Consider the following 19,473-nt stretch of genomic DNA (forward strand, 5'->3'; position numbering starts at 1 on the left):
TCAATAAGCGAAACTAGGTTTTATTGGCAATACAGCGTTTAGTCAATAACAACTGAAACGTCGGCGGAAGAAAGTTCGGGTCACGTGACCCGCCGCGTCAGCGCCGCGTCATCGCCGCGTCATCGCGTGCTCGTCCGCAGTCACGTGACCCGTGTGCGTACGCGGCGGAGCTGGGTGTGAAGATGGCGGACGACGAGGCCGAACGGGACGCTAGCGGGCAGCGCGTCCGCGCCGCGCCGCTTCGGGAGCTCGGCGACAAGCTTGCGGCGCTCCTCGCCGACCTCCGGGCCGCCGGCGACGCCTCCGCGCCGGCGGCGGCGCGGTACTGCCAGGCGTTTTGCCAGGTGAGCTCCTCCGGCGGCTCCCCCGCCGCGCTGACTTAGCATGTGTCGCGCTGCGCCGCGGTGCCCAGACACAGCCTGCGCGCCCCTGATAAGCCCCCCGTCCGCCGGCGGCCCTGCGGCTCTGCTGGGGACGGCGCGGCCGGGCGGACGACGCCGCGTCGGTCGTGGTTTTGTTGACGCCGCGTCGGAGGCGGAACTCTGCGTGCGCGGAGGTGCTGATGCGGCTTCTTCCTCGGCAGCCCGTCACCTGTCACAAGTCGAACTGGAGGGCGTTTTTATATGTGGGCCGCGTCCCTAGCCGCGTGTTAATTACGCGTTAAAATGCCGGATTAATCGCTTCGCCCCGTCGGAACTGGAGGACCATTTTTGTCCCCCACCTTTGACCGACCGAATTATGAGGGACAGCAATCTCGCTGTCCTTAATTCGTATCATTAAAAAGGTTACAGGGCTTGTTTTTTTATTTGTCACGTCACCTAATTAAAATGTCGTTCTTCGTGTACGTCCGTGACCTGTGGCAGTTTAAATGTCCCCCAAGTGACGTTCTTCGGCGCTGTTTATGGCGGCCAGGCTGCAGGCTTTCCTTGTGCTCTCACGGTGTTGAAATATTATCCTCGATCCTGGATGCGTTAAAAACACACACAACACGATAATTGCATTCAAACCTCCGCGGCCTCTCCCGGCGTTACCAAGGCCTCGGTTCCAGAGCTGGCCGTCCTGAGCACGAAGTGGGACGGTGGCAGCGGTTTGAGATTTACAGCCTGAGTCCTTCAGGCCGTGCCCTGCGTGCGGCGTGTTCGGGAGTTCTACTGTACACTGTCATGGTGGCCCAGCGTCCCTGCCATCAATTAGCTGCTGCCCAACCGCGTGGCGACTCTGTTGCTGTACAGTGGACGTTTACCTGTCAATTCCGACAAGGATGTAGTATATTTATACACGTACTGTACAGGACAAAAGTTTGGACACACCTTCTCATTCAATGTGTTTTCTTTATTTTCATGACCATTTTCATTGGTAGATTCTCACTGAAGGCATCAAAACTATGAATGAACACATGTGGAGTTATGTACTTAACAAAACAAGGTGAAGTAACTGAAAACATGTTTTATATTCTAGTTTCTTTGCTCTGATTACTGTTTGAACACTCTTGGCATTCTCTCGATGAGCTTCAAGAGGTCGTCACCTGAAATGCTTCTCCAACAGTCTTGAAGGAGTTCCCAGAGGTGTTTAGCACTTGTTGGTCCAGCTCACCCCAAACCATCTCGACTGGGTTTAGGTCCGGTGACTGTGGAGGTCAGGTCTCCACTTTTTATTAAGTACATAACTCCACATGTGTTCATTCATAGTTTTGATGCCTTCAGTGAGAATCTACCAATTTAAATGGTCGTGAAAATAAAGAAAACACATTGAATGAGAAGGTGTGTCCAAACTTGTATAAAAGACATGCTGTCTGACGCGGACACTGTTGTTGTCACTTTGGCAACGACTGGGGATGTTGCAGTCTCTTTTCTTGGCTCTTTGCCGTAATATAAATGTTTGAACAGTGAGGCATAAAATTAACATTTTATGGTATTAACAAGTCGTGGGGTTTTTATTGATTTTTTTTTTTTCTGTTTGCCGTTCATAGATTTAGTCTCAGACTGATGCATAATTCTGCATAATTTGCTGTGAAGTTTCACTTCTGTACATTGACTCCAGTTTTGAACGCTGTAATTCCTGGAGGCCTGTGTTGGTGGTCGTTAATCGGCCTCTCGCGGCTGAGCGATAATGAGATCGTGCAGCTTCGATTACGTCTGGGGAAACACTTCCTTCTCATTTATTTTGTCCATCTTCCCTACACTTTATTTAAAGAACAGTATTGCGTTCACCAACTCCACAATGTGTGCATCGGCCGGTTACACATGCACGCACGCACGCACACTCCTGACACTCTTATCAGTTCCCTCATGAGGTCATTTCGGGTCATGACTATTCAGATGCACAACATTGAACATGCATGGAGGGGGTTGGTAACAAAGTAGTTAATCACAATCAGAAAACGTTATTAATCCCGAAGGAAGTTGCTTAAATGGGTGAAGTTTTTTTTTTTTTTTTTTTTCCCTCAGTTGTTGTGTCTGGAGTACATTTACATTTACAGCATTTATCAGACGCCCTTATCCAGAGCGACTTACAATCAGTAGTTACAGGGACAGTCCCCCCCCTGGAGACACTCAGGTTGAGTGTCTTGCTCAGGGACACAATGGCAGTAAGTGGGATTTGAACCTGGGTCTTCTGGTTCATAGGCGAGTGTGTAACCCGCTAGGCTACTAGCACCCTCGAGATTGCTGAAGTAGTGATGAAGTCCAGCTCTTAATTTACTATCATCTGTAGCCTCATCTGTGCCGGCTCTCTGAAATGATCCAAAGTCCGGCGGACACACCGCTGTTACTCCAGAGCGGCACCCCACAGCTGTTTTTTAATTAGACTGATAAGGGCGCGGCATGCCCCTCCTCCATAAGACGCATACTGAAGGTTTTCTTCTGTTCTTCAGATCATTGAAGTTGGAATTGTGTTTAAACTGTGTGTGTGTGTGTGTGTGTGTGTGTGTGTGGTTTCTTGTCTCTTGCTTGCGGCCACTGTTTTACAATGCAAAACTCGTGTCAGGATCACCTCCCGGCCAATAGAGACTAATGCTCACGTGACCTGCCAGGGTCCGATGACCTTTGACATTTTGGGCATGATTAGCTCACCTGACGCTTCTGCTAGAAATGGAATTATTCAGGTCTTGTTTGAGTTTCATTCCTGTATATATTAAATGTGTGTGCTATATATTAAAATGTCATTAATTTATAACTTTAAGGACTTTTAAAATGGGTCACTGCTTTGTTTTGTTTGGATTCTATTATTATTTTGCATTTAGCTACTATGGTTGCATGATTGGTGCTGTATGAATATGAATGATTAACAAGGAGGGATCCTTTCTGCGTCTTTTCAGGCTTGGTTAGGAGATGTTCTGATTAGCATCTATAGGCTTTCGAGAAGATCGGGTGACGTGTGCTTTGAGCGTCTCGTCTCGTTCTGCGTGCCGTGCTACACGGGTTTTTTTTTGCAGCGCCGGCGACATGGTGAAGAGGTTCATATTAATGGGGGTGGCTCAGCGCGCCTCTGTTCACCCCGCAGCCTCCACCCTCCTGCAGGTGAACCGACGGGCCTGTCTGCTCGCTAATGAAGTCAGCCCACTCACAGTGTCGCGCTAATGAAATGCGTTGTGATGAAACGCCTACCGGCTTTCTGTGTGAGTGCATGTGAGAGGGAGCGAGCACTTGTCCCCTTTTTATTTTTTATACATTTTTAGTTTTTAATTGCAAATTTGGTTGTAAGCTTTCTTAAGTGTGCGTGGTGGTTTCTGGTTATGATTGGTGTACTTCAAATCTATTTCCAGACACACTGTGTCTTTGTATTCTGCTAGAATGGTTGGAACTTAAGAGTACAGATAAACAATGGGCATAATCTGTCTTCTGCGGCCTTTGGGGCTGATGCGCAGGGGATTTCTACTCTGGCTCTGCAGGGTCGTACAGGGTAATGTCACACACTGGGGCGCTCGGTCGAACGTAAACTCTCACTGATCCCAAAGGTCCCCACAGTTTTTTGGTCTCTTTTCAAAAATTAGTACATGTGGAATCAGCATCTCATTGTGTTTTTGTGATTTAATGAATTAATGTCACTAATTTTAATGCAGAAAGTGCCAAAGAATGCAATAAACCTGAATCTTGAAATACCCAAACCATCCGGTCTGGACATTTATCATTTATATATCTCTTATACTGCTACTTGCTGGTGATAACTTACATGATTCAGTCATGCTGTTATTAACTTTCTTGCATTTCACTGAAATCATTACATTGCATGTGTTGCTTTGTTTTAACTGTTTTGGCACCAATAGCACATAGCGGTGTGGTCAAGTGCCATGGTAACAAAAAAGAATAAAACTAGCACGTTGGAAGAGTATTTGTGACTGTACGAACCCTCTTTTCCTCTGTCTTGTAGACATTGGTGGAGTACGTGAGCCTTTGGAGGATTGAAGAGAACCCATTCCCACTCTTGGAGGTCTACACGGTTTCCCTGCTCAGCTTTGCACGCGCCTCCTCCTGCCTGCCGGCTCAGTGTGAAAACGTGGCCCTCGTGGTGAACAGGCTCTCGCTGTGAGTAAACCATGGCCAGTGGCACATCTGCCACATATTTTTTAATAAATGTCCCGTGTCGTGGCTGTTTCACTTTATGAGATTATTTAACATAGACAGGCTAGAGTTCCCCCAGCCTGTCTGTGGTTCTGCAGTGGCTAGAAATGGTGATATGTATAAAGAGCGCCTTGGCCGTTCTGCTTCACTGTTCAGAGAGCGGCAGCTCAGACGGCCGGATCTGGAATTTGTCCCCTTATGTCATCATAAGGATAAGGGTTAGAGAATTTCCCACCCCTCCCCTAAAACTTCATCTCCACCGACCGTCATGGCTTCCAAACGTGCAAAGTATTGCAGTTGCTCAGTGATTGGATGTAAAAACTTCCGTCAAAAGAGACTCAGAAGAAACAATGGGTTAATGTAATTTTTTTTCTGTTAAAAACGGCAACATGACTTCCTTCCTTCCTTCCTTTCCATGAATGTCCCCTCAACTTCTATAGTCCGCTCTCGACCCTCCCCTCTCCTCTTCATTTGCATTTAAAGCTACAGACACTGAAACGGCGTGTCCTGGGGAATCTCACTAAAAGTGGCTGTAATTCTGGCTGGATTTTGCAAAGAGACTTCAGATACAGTATACGGGGACCGCCAAGACTAAAATAAATGCAAAAAAATATTCATGTCAGGGGACCTTTAGTTTGTGAACATCGCAACTTTCCAGGCCTTACAGGGATAAGGGAGAGGCAGACAATAGGATTTCATTAAACTGACTGCTGACTCTGATGATTTCTCTCCTTATACCTGACATCTCTAACAGAAGCTGCGTGGAGCTGCTCCTGTCGCTACCTGAAAATGTTCCGGAATCCCTGTGGGAAGCATTTCGGCTGTCTGTGCAGGTCAGAGTCACGCTTTTAATGATCCACTTCAGAACGCCTTTCCCGACCAACAAAGTCCTAAGTGTGATCCCACTCTTTTCAGTTCCAGTCTTATCCACAATGGATCGGTGTGCACAAAAAGTTTGTTGTTCAAACCCAGCAATTCTCTCCTCTAATCATCTGACACCCCAATCACAAATGGTTCAGACTGCAACAGTCACGCAGTCGGTAATGCGGCATCTGGTCCCGGACCAGCGGATTATGGGACAGTTTCTTCCATCAGACTGTTGGACTAAATAGCCATGCACATAACATATGCACATACAATTTATTTCTTGAGATTTAAATATGTTTATTGTTTTTGTCACACTGCTGCATCAGAATCTTCACCCACAAGAATTTCACTCACTGAACCTGTGTTTTGGTGTCATGTGATTTGAAAATGAAGGCGATTTGATTTGGGAGTTGCAGGGACAACCCACCAACACTCCACCAGCCCTCTGTGGGTTACGTTGAAAATTTGGAACCACTGGAATGAGATTAGACCCTGATGGCAGAAGTGTTATGCTCTTTGTACATATGGTCTTGTGACTTTTCTGTGTGTTTGTGCAGACGGCCCATTCCCTGCTGCAGGAGAATGGCATCTCGCAGATGTATACACTGGCTTCCCTGGCCAAGGAGACCACAGTATGGAACGACTGCACTCTGCAAAGCATCCTCTCCGACCAGACACCTGAGACAGAAAAAGGTTCATTCCATTATTCATTCATTCTTTTAATTTCTCCCTTTATTTTTAAATGTCTGCCACTTTAAACCTGAATCTTAAGTACTAATTAATATTTATTTACATGGACATTTAAAAGCATTTCATCTGAACCTATTTGCTCACATTTTCTCTGTGCTGTGTGTTTGTTACTATCTCATGCTGCAGTGAATGCGTTCCTTACCGCTGAGGGACCCATTCTGCTTGAAATGAGAATCAAGCACCTCATCAAAGAGGATCGTGGCAACCAAGCAGCTCTGCTGGCCAAGGCCTGCTCAGAGTTCCTGGAGTTTGATGGCAAGGCACACTTCAGACAGATGTTCCTCGTCTGTCTGTGCACCAGCGCTTCGCAAGAGGCCTTAATGGAAGAGGTTTATGTTCACTTTTCCTTTGTTCATTTAGAGCAGCGTTTCTCAGTCTATGGGCCGCAGACCGTTGTCGGTCTGTTACAGGCTCCTCACTTCTTCACCAATCAAAAGCCAGTCAGATCGAGGCTAATCTCAACGCTTGTGTCCCCCTATGCCCCCCTATTTTCTAGCGATGGTTCCCACCTGACGCTGATCTGTTTCACCTGCTCGGCTTTGATAAGTCAAGGAAACCATCAATTCCAGTTCAGTTCTGTCTCTCATGCTGTGAGGAATACTCCCACAGATGAAATGCCAGTTAAAACAATCTTGCCTTTCCATTACACATCTATCTGTGTGTGTGAGCTTTTTCTTACTTGACAGCCACAAAAAAAAGTACAGGAACAGGCTCAACTCAGAAAACATGCTCTGTCAGCATGCCTTCCTCGTTTCTACCAGTTAGTGACGAGAAATCAGGAACACTTTTCACATAAGAATTTTTTGTGCCTGATAATCCCTGTGGGTGATGAGACCTGTAATTCAATTTATGTTTAGTTTATATTTACAGCATTTATCAGGCGCCCTTATCCAGAGCAACTTACAATCAGTAGTTACAGGGACAGTCCCCCCCCCCTGGAGACACTTAGGGTTAAGTGTCTTGCTCTGGAACACAATGGTAGTAAGTGGGGTTTGAACCTGGGTCTTCTGGTTCATAGGCGAGTGTGTTACCCACTAGGCTACTACCACCCTTAAGTCAGTTTGCATGTTCCAAAGTACCCATTAAACATCATAAATGTAGTGGGTAATAAAACGTAGCTTTCTTGGTTGTTATATGTAGGCATAGGTACACTGACATTCTTAATAATATCCACAGTAATAATATTTATCTATCTTATATCTCACTGTGGGCATGTGGTTGGGATGTTTATGCAGGGTTCTGCAGTTCCCAAAGCCTGACATGATACAAATATGTTTGAGACTGACTTAGAGCATGCTTATATCCAAAGTTACTTTACTATTGAGAAAACACTGACTTTAATTATCCCTCTTCTACTATACACTTATAGGGCAGAGTGCATGGATTTTTAATTATTTTTGTTATTCATCAAGGTAGGTAGCAACAGTCGCTAATTTAGTTGTCTGCAGTGGAAAAAACATGTGTTGACAGTTGATACCTTGCTCATAGATACCTGTCTCATGTTGACTTTAAAATATGCACGTTATAAGAGCGGAAGACTTACGAACACTCGCCTTTCTTCCGATCTCAGATTAGAAAAGTCGACTGTCAGGATGCCCTGGAGATGATCTGTAACCTGGAGTCTGATGGGGATGAGAAGGCAGCTTTTTCCTTGTGCTCAGCATTCCTCAGTCGCCAACTGCTCCAAGGAGACTCTTACTGTGCATGGTAGGTTGTAAATCCCTCATCCTGTCTACATTTCTTGCTGTTGAGTGTGATGGGTGTGATATGGACTAATTTACTGTGCTCTTATACAGGCACTATTTATTTGAGTAAATGATTTGCAGTAAAATATCTTACAAACTTCTCCCTGCTTTGTCTTATAGGGAACTTACTTTGTTTTGGAGCAAACTTCTGAAGCGATTGGAGCCCTCTGAGCAGCTTTTCTTAGACAGATGCCGGCAGATGTCTCGTGTGGCTAAGACAGTTTTCCATCTCCTCTTTTTCATCAAGGTCATTCAGTCAGAGGTAAATTCAGATTTTTAACATAGTTTACTTTGCTATAATCCAATGTCTTATGTGCTTATGTGTGTGTTTAATATTGCAGGTTGATCAAGTGGGCTTGCCAGTTTGCATTGAATTGTGCATAAAGGCCCTACAGATGTGCTCCGATGATGGAAAGACCAAAACCACTATTTGCAAAACAATTTGCTGCCTCTTGCCATCAGATTTGGAGGTGAAGCAGGCATGCCAGCTGACCGAGTTTCTTATTGAGCCGACAGTTGACTCCTACTATGCAGTGGAGACTCTTTACAATGAACCTGACCAAAAGCTAGAGGAGGAAAACTTGCCCATTCCAAACAGCCTCCGCTGTGAACTCTTGTTGGTGTTCAAAACGCAGTGGCCTTTTGATCCCGAGTTCTGGGACTGGAAAGCACTTAAGCGCCATTGCTTGGGACTGATGGGTGAAGAGGCGTCCATAGTGTCTTCCATTGATGAACTGAACGACGATGAGCTCGAGGATAAGAGTGCAGAAGGTTTTGGGGTCTTCAAGGATGTCTCTGAGTACTTTAGCGGCACAACGAATGAACTTATGGAAATGGCTGATGAGAAGCAGAAAAAAAGAGAAATAAAAAAACTTAGAGAGAAGGGCTTTGTTTCAGCTAGGTTCCGAAACTGGCAGGCGTACATGCAGTACTGTGTGATATGTGACAAGGAATTTCTCGGTCACCGGATTGTACGGCATGCTCAGACTCACTTTAAAGATGGTTTATACAGTTGTCCTATTTGTGCAGAGACCTTCGAGACTAAAGAAACCTTGGACCCGCATGTAAGATCGCATGTCAAATCATCCTGTAACGAACGGCTAGCTGCAATGAAAACGACAAAGAAGCGGTCAAGCGCTACAGCAACCTCCGTTTTGAAGGCTAAAAATGGTGAAAAGCACGACCAATTCCTGAGGTCAGCGGATTGTGTTGGTGAGTCCCTAAACCGCACTTCTGATCCAGCGCTGCCTTCAGGTGCAGCGCTGAAAGTGGAGTTGACCGAGGACTATTTATGCCCTGTCTCATACTGCCGAAAGGTATTCAAGTACTTACGGAATCTCATTTCCCATGTGAAAGATCACGGAGACAATGAAGAGGCCAAGCGTTTCCTGGAAATGCGGAGTAAAAAAGTGGTTTGTCAGTATTGCCGTCGGCATTTTGTCAGTGTTACCCATCTTAATGACCACTTGCAGGTGCACTGTGGTGTTAAGCCATACATTTGCATACAGCTGAACTGCAAGGCGCGATTCCTTTCAAATGCGGAACTACTCAGTCATCGGAAGTCACATATCTCATTTAAGGCCAAGTGCATGTTTCCGGGCTGTGGCAAGATTTTCTCTGAAGCCCATAAGCTCTACGACCATGAGGCACAGCATTACAGCACTTTCACCTGCAACGTTCCGGACTGTGGTAAAGTCCTTCATTCACAAGCTCAGTTAAATCAACACCAGGAAGAACACGTCACAGGGAAGTCAAAACCCAAGGCTACAAACTGCCATAATGCTACAGAGAATGTACCAGAGCAGAAGCCTGACGATCAGTCGCAGTCACGTAAAGTCTCAGAAGAGAGTCCTTCTCTGATAGCTCCAGGAGCCGTGAACGTGAAACACACTATCAAAAGCATGTTGCATGAATTTACTCCTGGTCTCTTGCGAGAATCAAATGAACCTCAAATGGTCGAAGAGCAAAAGCCACACCCTCCAGCTCTCTACTCAATTGGCAACACAATTCAGCCTCTTGTAGACACTCATGAATTGGGCCAGGTTCAGTCCAAGATTAAGAAAGTTACTACAGATTACGATCAAATGCAGTGTTTCCCAAACTCAAAACCAGCTGGGATGCCTTCTGCTTCAACACATCAGAGAGGTACATGTGATTTTCAACCCACTGGAGTTTTTCAGAACCATGTTGAGCCTAAAAACTATCAAAATCATGTACATTCTTTGCATAAAGAGGCAAATAATATTGTCGGCCACTATAATGTTCCATTAAGTAGACCCATCCAACCACAATGTCAAGGCGTATCTGCTAATAACTTGTCACCTGTAATGCACAACCAAAATAACATGGCAAATCTCCAAGGAAAGGTTCCAGCAGTCTCCCAGGCTCTTCCTGCTCAGATGCTGTCCCGACCAGTGAATGGACAAAATGCAGTCAATTCCCTGGCCCAAAATGCTCAGTCTCAGCCAGAAGGTGAAAAAGACCGGCACCACTGTGCATTTGAGTCATGTACTCGTAACTACAGCTCCTACAGAAGTGTCACCAAACACATGAAAGCAGCTCATCCAGATTTCTATGTGGAATGGAAATTGGAAAAGAGCAAGATTAGAGCATCTAAAACTATGAACAGGTGTTTGGCTCTAAATGGAGGAAACAAATCTCAATTGCCTAAGCAAGGGGTCAATAGTGTACCAGTTCCAATTCAACAGATGTCAAACATCATTGGTCAGCCTCAAATGTTCCTGCCATCATGTCCAAGTTCTAACCATACTTCTCTGTCTTCCCCTTCCTCTAGTCTGGCAGGTCAGTCACTTCCCAGTGAAATGGACAACATCTTGAATCCCATTGTGGTATCTCAGTTGGGAACCTCCTCTCATCAGTCACTTTCAGCGCATCCACATCTTGAAGCCTCATGGCCTTTAGCACCTCAAGAAGATCAGCAGAGTTCATGCTCTGCTCAGTCACTGACACCAAGCCTGCAAAGGATGGTTAATGGTTCTTATCCCTTACAAATGACTGCATCAACTCCTCGCCGCAGCACAGAGCCTTGCTATCAAAACAATGCACATCAGTCATTACAATCTCAAACACTCAAAAGCCCTCCAATGCCACATCAGGTGAACGGTAGTCACAGATTAATTGAGCCCAAATCAAGTGAGGCATATCATTGCCTGAAAGGTCAAGGCTTTCCATTAAATGGCAACCCATGTGCAGAGCCACAGGTAGGTGCAGTGAGCCAAGTCAGTCCAGTGCAACTGCCCAGTATGCTGTTACCAACCAGCTTGGCTAAAAGTTCAGAACCATTGTTGCCATCTTATTTGAACAGCCATAATAGCTCTGTTCCCCCTCATTCTATGCCCACCTTTTCTCAGCCCAAACAAAATAACTCCCTTGCGGAACAGATTGATGAAATGCACAAGAACATTCGGCCAAAATTGGTTCCACATCAAACCTCAAACCCACAACGAGGAACTAATTCGGACTCTCTGACATGCCCAAATAATGGAAATAATCTTGCTGACAGTAAAAAGAAGAGGAGCAGCAGGACAAAGTGGCCTGCCATTGTGAAAGATGGGAAGTTTATCTGTTGCAGATGTTTTAGAGAATTCCAGAGCCCTAAATCTCTTGGTGGTCATTTGTCCAAGCGCTCACATTGTAAAGGATTTGATGATGGTGACCTGACAGCAGATTTGCCAACCTCATTCCTTGATCTTCTTAATTCACCACAAGTTTTGAATGCATCTGAAACACCACAACCATCTTACAATGTCAGTCTTAAAGAACCATCTGTCCAGCCCCATAACAGATGTTCTCTGGATCCAAGGTTTTTCCCAAATGTAACATTTCCACAAGCAAATATCTCATCTTATACAAATGAACAGAATGGGGAGGTTTTCCAGCAAATCTTGGACAGTTCAAACATCCCTGGCTTGTTTGAGACCCCTGTTAAGCAAGAGACGTTCCCAAGTCGATGTGCATCTTTTCCCAAGAATGGACATTTGCATGAAACATCAGTTATACAGCATACTAAAACCGTCCTAGTCAAACCCAAGAGTGAACCCTGTGTGGATGAATTCCAGTCCTGTGATGATCGTATGTTTGATGTGAATGACTTGTCTGACCCTCTTATCACCCAGATACTTTCTGAGAACCACTCACCAGCCTCAACCAGCAGCCATCACTCTGATCACATTAATGAGATGTTACGAAAGGAAACCCTTCTGAAAATGAAAGAAGTTAAGCAGAAGGCAAATATCCCCAATTCCACTGGCCTTTCAAATGATTGCCTGTTAGCAGCAATGGCTAGTCTGACTCAAAACCTAATGGCAAGCCCACTGCAGAAGTTTACTTCACCTGATTCTGTGCCATCTTCTGTGATCAAATCCCCTCAAGTGGATGCAGAGAAGGACACTGCTGAAAATAGTGTAAAGAAAAGGTTACGTGAACAGATATTAGCTGGGGATCTGCACAGGAGGTCACAGCCACCTGCCATCAATGGTAACATTACTACTTCATCTTCCTCAACCCAAGCAATGAGTCTGTCTCTGCCTCTTACGCCATCACGGCCTTCTGAGGGACCTGAAATAAACAACAAAGTGATTACTGCAGGCTCGGGGTCTGCTCCTGCATCTGGTGGTGTAACTTCAGCTCAAAGTTACTGTAAAATGCCCCTGCTAAAGCCTGGGAATCCTGCTTCTGGAAGCACTGACCTACAGAATGAGATCGTGGTTTCAGATGATGGCATGTCTGAAATCGCAAAAGCTTTTGAAAGACTAGACTTGGACAGGGAGGTATGGCTGGCTTCTCAGTCTTTAGATGCAAATTCTGTTGGTCCTAATTCCAGTGATTCTATGCAAAACACTGTGGCTTCTGCAAATGTAAGTCTTCCAGAGAGTAGTGTGCCAATCACTAAAGACAAACCCTTTGTATGTCAGAAGAAAGACTGTCAATACAGTGTCATGACGAAAGATGCTCTTTTGAAGCACTTTGCCAAGTCACACAATTATACAGATGAAATGGTGGCACATGTCAAGAAAAATATGAAGTGTTCTCCATTTATTTGTCAGGTGTGTAATAAAACCTTCACACGCAATTCAAATCTTCGAGCACATTGCCAGTCGGCTCATAAAATGACTCAAGAGGATATTATGAAACAGAAAATGGCACAGCAAGATGTCAAGAGAGTTAATGCGAGTGCAGGCGATGGTCCTCATCCTGTTCAGGTAATCACCGCTCTTAATCCTGGACCACATTATCCTAGTCCTACTTTGAGACCTGAGCAGACAAAGCTGGTAGCCGCTGCCGGGCCGTTGACCGAACTTGGAAACATCAAGTTGGGTCTAGCCTCATGTGCGCAGCCGGTCCAAACGCCGGTGGTCTCAAGCCTTCAACCAGATCGAAACATACCAGTTGGATTGCAGCCCCCTCAAGCAGGTGCGTTACGGAGTCCGGGAGTCACGCATTCGTCCTTGATGCCTGTGCCACGCCCAGTTCATGCTTTAGACACTCGGATGCCGTCAAATGGATCACACGCTCCAGTGACCAACCAGCATCCCCTCGACTTTCAAGCACAAGGGCTAAAACCCATGGCGTGTCCACCTGTGGCCCAAGAACCATCATATGCTGCACAGCACAGCACAATGGCTTCTCGAGCTGATTCTAAGACAACAGTCATCAAGCCAAAAGTAATCAAGCCCAAAGTGAAAGAGAAAAAGCTTGACGAAGACGATGCGTTCAGTCCATACAGGCCTTACCGTTGTGTCCATGACGGCTGTGTTGCCGCTTTTACCATCCAGCATAACTTAATCCTGCACTACAGGGCTGTACACCAGTTGTCTTTACCAACATTCGAAGAGAACAACACAGGTGAGGAAACCGAAGAGCAAGATGACAAAGGCGACGAGCAGCCAAAAGACGAGGTCTTCTCCGTGTCCGAGTTCAGGTGTCAGATGAAGGATTGCTCCAGAATATTCCAAGAAGTCACAAGTCTACTTCAGCATTACCTTCAGCTTCACAAGCTCAGCCTGGACAAAGCTGGTTCTTTCATGTCATGCATTAACCTTGGCAGATTCCAGTGTGATCAACCAGGCTGCAGCGCGTTCTTCACAGCATTCTGGAAGTACATAAGGCACATTGATGCCGATCACAAGGAAGCCAAGCTAGCAAAGGTCGAACCTGTGGAGGGCATGTTCCGGTGTGATGTGGACGGGTGCGAATGTGTATACACCACTCGCTCGAACTTGCTACGACACACCATGAAAAAGCACCACGAGCTTTACCAACTTCAGCTGATAAATTCGCAGAAAAGTTTTGAGAAGGCAAAGTTGCCGCTGAGTGATGTCGACGGCAAGGAAAATATTGAAAACAAGAAAGTGGCTCAAAAAGGAGGTGACAAAAAGAAAAAGGATTTGCAAAGCAATCACTGGACGAAATACGGCAAGCCTTCTCTGAAACCAAAAGAGGAGGCCTCTAAAATGTGCACCAAGAAGTTACACTTGCAGTACCCGTGCATGATAATGGGATGCGACGCAGTCATGAGCAGTGAGAAGAACATCGTCAGGCACTACGTCAAGCACGGCCTCTCCGAGAAATACCTGGAGGGCCAGAGGAGCCAGTTCATCTTCTGCAAAAAGATTCCCCGCTACAGGTTCAAGCACCTCTCGACCAGGAGCGACGACAGCGATCAGTCGGAAGACAGCGCCGTCGAGAGCTCGGGAAATGAGGAACCGTACCTGAAAAGGAATAAGTCTAACCTGAGGAGCCCCGCACCCAGGACGGAGACTAGAAAGGAGCCTCAGCTCGCTGAGCCCAGGCTGACTGCGGATGAAAGCTCTGAAGCTAACCCGGCTCCCCTGGCAGTCATCAAGCGCAAGAGAGGCCGGCCCCCGAAGAACGCCCCCAAGCCGCCCAAACAGCAGCGGCCTAGCGGGCGGCTAAGGCTGACCAGGAACCTGTCCGTTAGCTACATAGAGAACGCCTCGGACTCAAACTCCTCCAGTGCGGTTCAGGGCACCGAAGACCAGCAGGATCAGAGTGGCAATTCGGAAAAATCATTCAGACCCCTGGGTTTTGAGATGTCCTTCCTCAAATTCCTGGAGCAGTCTCAGAGGCCCCACGGTGGGTCTGGCCAGGAGCCGCTGGTTTCCCTACCGCCTAGTCACAAAACTCACGTTTTCCTCAAAACCGCTACGGTCTTGTGCAAAAGGTCCGAAGCGGAGAACTATTACAGAGACCTTCACAGCTACGTCGAGTTTAAGAACCCGCAGAATCTTGCCTCGATGGGCAACGTTAGGTTTACTTTGGACTGCAGGTTCGCTGGTGTGAGTGACCTCGTGCTGAAGCAGCTTCACGAAATGCGACCTACGGTGGTCGTGGAGAAATGAGTGGAATTGAAATGCGTACGACTGAATGATTGTTTCCAATATTACGTTCAATACTCAGGATTAGACTGTTACTAGACCTGCCGCAGGTTGGTGCCCAAGCCCAGAAATAAATTTGGAAGCCGCCCCCTGTCCCCGTCTTTTTAATGTGACGTGTAACGTGTAGCCGATTAGTGTGCATTCTGTGTGAATCCTTGTAGCCCGTGTTGGGTTTGCTACAGATATATGGACTGTTTTATTGTACTCCAACAAACAACGTAAATTCAAATTGTTAGAGCATGTTTTTATAGGCATATTGTTGCCAAGGTAATCCAATTGGTGTATTACGATGCTCCAATGAATATCGTCCCACCTCTGAAATCCTCCAACAGGGCTTTCTGTAGTGTTGTCTATGAGTGAGCACTGGTCGTTATCGTTAAGCCGCGTGACGTTAAACTTGTAAACTAATAATCTCCACGTGTACATACTGGCTCTTTCGAAATGCTGCCGCCACCGGCAGTCTTAAGTTGACTTAACTATGTTTGCATTTTGTGTTGCGGTTTGCTGTTTCGGTGAGCTATGGAAACACGCCCTTTTCTTTTAAAAAAAACCCAATGCATTTCCTTACCCTTCTTGCATTTAAGGATTAATATCAAAATACATGAATGTACCAGAAGGTTACGATCAGTTCAGCAGATGGGCAATCAGTTTTTTTTTTTTTTTTTTCTCCCTCTTTTTACCAGTACTGCAATACACCAGCATTTTTATAATGATGTTTATGATTAATTCCTAATGAGTGTGGCTTATTTTTTAATTAATTTGTTTCATTTGTATACAGTGAAATGGTACACTGGATATAGTGATTTACGAAAAGACAGTTTAATATAAAATATTTCAAATTCTCTCCCGTCTGTGGTGTCCTCTTTTGCTCATGTCCACACACACACCATCCTGAATGAAGAACATTAATTCAGGAGCACAAAAGGGAATATGCAGAAATGTCAGGGCTGTAATGATATGTGAAGTGAGACTGAAGTCACAATTCACTTGTTCACAATCGTCAGGCCTGTTTCCAGAGGCCAATTGAAATACACAAATTCCGGTCCTTCGTTTCAAAATTGATTCAATAACAATAAAATAGTCATTCTGCACGCTTAGTCAATTTAGGCGGATATATAAGCAATATATATACATGTAAATGTGATCAGCATAATATATATGAATATAATAAATGTTACAAGCCAATAGTTTCCATTTGGTGTGTAACACATTGAAGCGACCCGTCTAGAAAGGAAGTGTTTTTTTTTTTTTTTTTTTACATGCTACCCAGGAGGGAGTCTTCCTTCTTCCCGTCCGGCTGTGGTCCAACACTGACGATGGAGAGGTGTGTGGACCGGGGCCCCAGTGAGTGTTTGCTGCAGTGGCACCTGCTTCTGTCCGTGGCCTGGACGTAGCGCTTGCTGAAGCACTTCCAGACCTGTTTGGAGATGATATACAGCATCTCGGTGACGTTCAGGGAGATGCACAACACCGACGTGTAGAACATGATGTACAGGAAGATCGTTTTCTCTGTGGGCCTGGCGATGTAGCAGTCCACTGTGTTGGGACAAGGGCTCACGTCACACTGGACAAGCCTGGGCACGCGGAAGCCGTTGTAAAGGAAGTAAAAGGCTAGAAGGGTCCCGACCTCAAATGTGGTCTTAAAGATGAGGCTGAGGATGTAGGTGCAAAGAAGCCCCCCGTCAATCCTCCCTTTATCTTCATAAAGCTTCTTGCCATGTTTGGCTTCTCTGTGCTCCCGGTAGGCAACATGCAGGGCCACCAGAAGGGACGGGGTGGACACCACAATGAGCTGCAGGGCCCACAGGCGCACCTGGGAAATGGGGAAGAAGTGGTCGAAGCAGACGTTCTCGCAGCCAGGCTGCAGGCTGTTGCACACGAAGTCCTTTGTCTCGTCCTTCCAGACCTGCTCGGCGGCGGCGACGTAGACCAGGATGCGGAAGATGAAGAGGATGGAGAGCCACACGCGGCCGATCACCGTCGAGTACTTGTTGACCCCGCTGAGGATGTTCTGCAGGAAGGCCCAGTTCATCTTGGCAAAGGTCACAACAGCTGTTGGGGAAGAAAAATGCTAAACCTCAACATTTCTATCATGTTCTGTTAATATTATCTAATTTCCAAAACTAGCAACAGGTTATTTTGGACCAGTGCCCAATAAAAATGGAGATTTAGACTCTCTCTCTATTTATATATATATATACACACACACACACACACACACATACATAGACACATACAGTACAGGCCATACTTTTGGACACACCTCATGCAATGTGTTTTCTTTATTTCCAGGACCATTTTAATTGGTAGATTCTCACTGAAGGCATCAAAACTATGAATGAACACATGTGGAGTTATGTACTTAACAAAAAAAGGTGAAATAAGTGAAAACATGTTTTATATTCTAGTTTCTTTGCTCTGATTACTGCTTTGCACACTCTTGGCATTCTCTCGATGAGCTTCAAGAGGTCGTCACCTGAAATGCTTCTCCAACAGTCTTGAAGGAGTTCCCAGAGGTGTTTAGCACTTGTTGGTCCAGCTCACCCCAAACCATCTCGACTGGGTTCAGGTCCGGTGACTGTGGAGATCAGGTCTCCACTTTTTGTTAAGTACATAACTCCACATGTGTTCATTCATAGTTTTGATGCCTTCAGTGAGAATCTACCAACGTAAATGGTCATGAAAAAAAAAAAAACACATTGAATGAGAAGGTGTGTCCAAACTTTTGGCCTCTACTGTGTATATACACACACATACATACAACGACCAGAAATCTCTATTATATCGGTGATACTCCTACCTTTTGTATGTTTTATTACAACATTTTATACGTCACATTTGGAAAAAGGTTCTTTGAATCCGCGCATTTGTTGCAACAACTTCGGTTTCGGGTTTATATGTATATATATATTTTTTATTTCCGTTTCTTGCTTCTTTGCAATAACGCGTTTTATTTAAAAGAGCCGACTATTCGTACGGCATCCGTGGCAAACATTTACATTTACATTAAAAACTAAATACAACAATTCCGAGATGTGACATTTTCACTACCGCGTTTCAACTACAACCGTAGACTTTAATTTGGTCGCCACACAGCCTTTAAAGCAACCTCATTATCCACATAAGAATTGTTTTAATGAAAGTGCATTAAATGGAACGAAGTACGTATATATGTATATATCTGTACCGAGTCCGCAGTTCCTGCTGCCGGCCGGAGAGTCGGATCCACGGTTCACCTGTCCGGGAGGAGCCGACACCCGCACTCGGTTCAGCTTTTATCTATTTACTTTATCTATTTTTACCTCTATGCAACCGAGCGAACACAAACATGAATTACCCAACCGTTTTCCTTTTTTTTTTTACACTCTTATAAGTGTAATAATTGTGTTCGTTCGAGTAAAACGCACGTTATCGCGCTCATTTTGACTTTATGTCTTCATGCGTCCTCCTGTTTGTTTTGGAGCCGCTTCTGCCAGACGTGCGTGTTTTATTCTGTGTGCTGGGTATTAAATTACAAGGTCGCCATGGCTGAAGCAAACCCGCTGTAATTTCCACCGCGACACTGGGAACACGGGCCCCGACGACAGAGACGACATTAATAATTATCAATGTGAATAAGTACCAGTGATTCCCGTTTTTTTTTTTATTCTCATCTCGTTCTGTAAGGGTATGGTCTCGGTTTCACGATGAATCTTTAATGCCCGTGGCGAGAGGACTGTACCAGTTGCTTAATTATTAAAAGGCCTATTAAAAAAAACCCGAACAAACCGCATTCTCCGACGTAGATACAACTTTATATATCGGACACACCCAGCACGTTTCATTGCACAATTTGCCATTTTATTTGCACAAAGTGCCAAACGCGGCAGAGAAGGTCACAATTGCCTATTAACAACCTTACCTAATTACCTAAATATGCGAGTTCAACGACGATTACACGCTAAATAAAGTCAAACTGTGTAGCGTGTCCACATTCATTCTGAATATGTATTTATACGCCCGGACAGCAGGTGGCGCTGTGGTGTCCTGACGGTTCCCTGTATCACAAACTCGCTCGGGCGGACGGCGGGACGCGCTTCCCGTGCGCCTGACCCGAGGCGCGGACGTTTCCTGCTGGCGGTCGCGATGTGCGTT

General features: G+C 45.6%; 2 protein-coding genes across 2 annotated transcripts; one reads left to right on the forward strand and one right to left on the reverse strand.

Annotated features, from left to right (window-relative positions):
• Positions 1-158: 158 nt before the first annotated feature.
• On the forward strand, positions 159-16,183 carry znf292b (zinc finger protein 292b). Its single transcript, XM_029002668.1, has 8 exons — positions 159-344; positions 4,369-4,523; positions 5,314-5,392; positions 5,984-6,119; positions 6,303-6,505; positions 7,747-7,883; positions 8,042-8,183; positions 8,263-16,183. The coding sequence occupies exons 1-8, from the start codon at positions 183-185 to the stop codon at positions 15,301-15,303; spliced, it is 8,055 nt and encodes a 2,684-aa protein (XP_028858501.1). The 5' UTR covers positions 159-182; the 3' UTR covers positions 15,304-16,183.
• On the reverse strand, positions 16,073-18,781 carry gjb7 (gap junction protein beta 7). The gene is made up of 2 exons (XM_029002669.1): positions 18,527-18,781; positions 16,073-17,391 (listed from the first exon to the last, which is right to left on the reverse strand). The coding sequence occupies exon 2, from the start codon at positions 17,369-17,371 to the stop codon at positions 16,595-16,597; it is 777 nt and encodes a 258-aa protein (XP_028858502.1). The 5' UTR covers positions 17,372-17,391; positions 18,527-18,781; the 3' UTR covers positions 16,073-16,594.
• Positions 18,782-19,473: the final 692 nt, after the last annotated feature.

Source organism: Denticeps clupeoides, chromosome 14 (genome assembly GCF_900700375.1).
Source record: "Denticeps clupeoides chromosome 14, fDenClu1.1, whole genome shotgun sequence".
NCBI classification, from domain to species: domain Eukaryota; kingdom Metazoa; phylum Chordata; class Actinopteri; order Clupeiformes; family Denticipitidae; genus Denticeps; species Denticeps clupeoides.

Bases quoted from the DNA above. Each gene is read 5' to 3' on its own strand.
- znf292b (XM_029002668.1), top strand. From the start codon at position 183: ATGGCGGACGACGAGGCCGAACGGGACGCTAGCGGGCAGCGCGTCCGC. The intron at 5,393-5,983 runs GTCAGAGTCACG...GTGTTTGTGCAG, and splicing joins CATTTCGGCTGTCTGTGCAG to ACGGCCCATTCCCTGCTGCA. The intron at 6,506-7,746 runs GTTTATGTTCAC...TTCCGATCTCAG, and splicing joins AAGAGGCCTTAATGGAAGAG to ATTAGAAAAGTCGACTGTCA.
- gjb7 (XM_029002669.1), bottom strand. From the start codon at position 17,371: ATGAACTGGGCCTTCCTGCAGAACATCCTCAGCGGGGTCAACAAGTAC.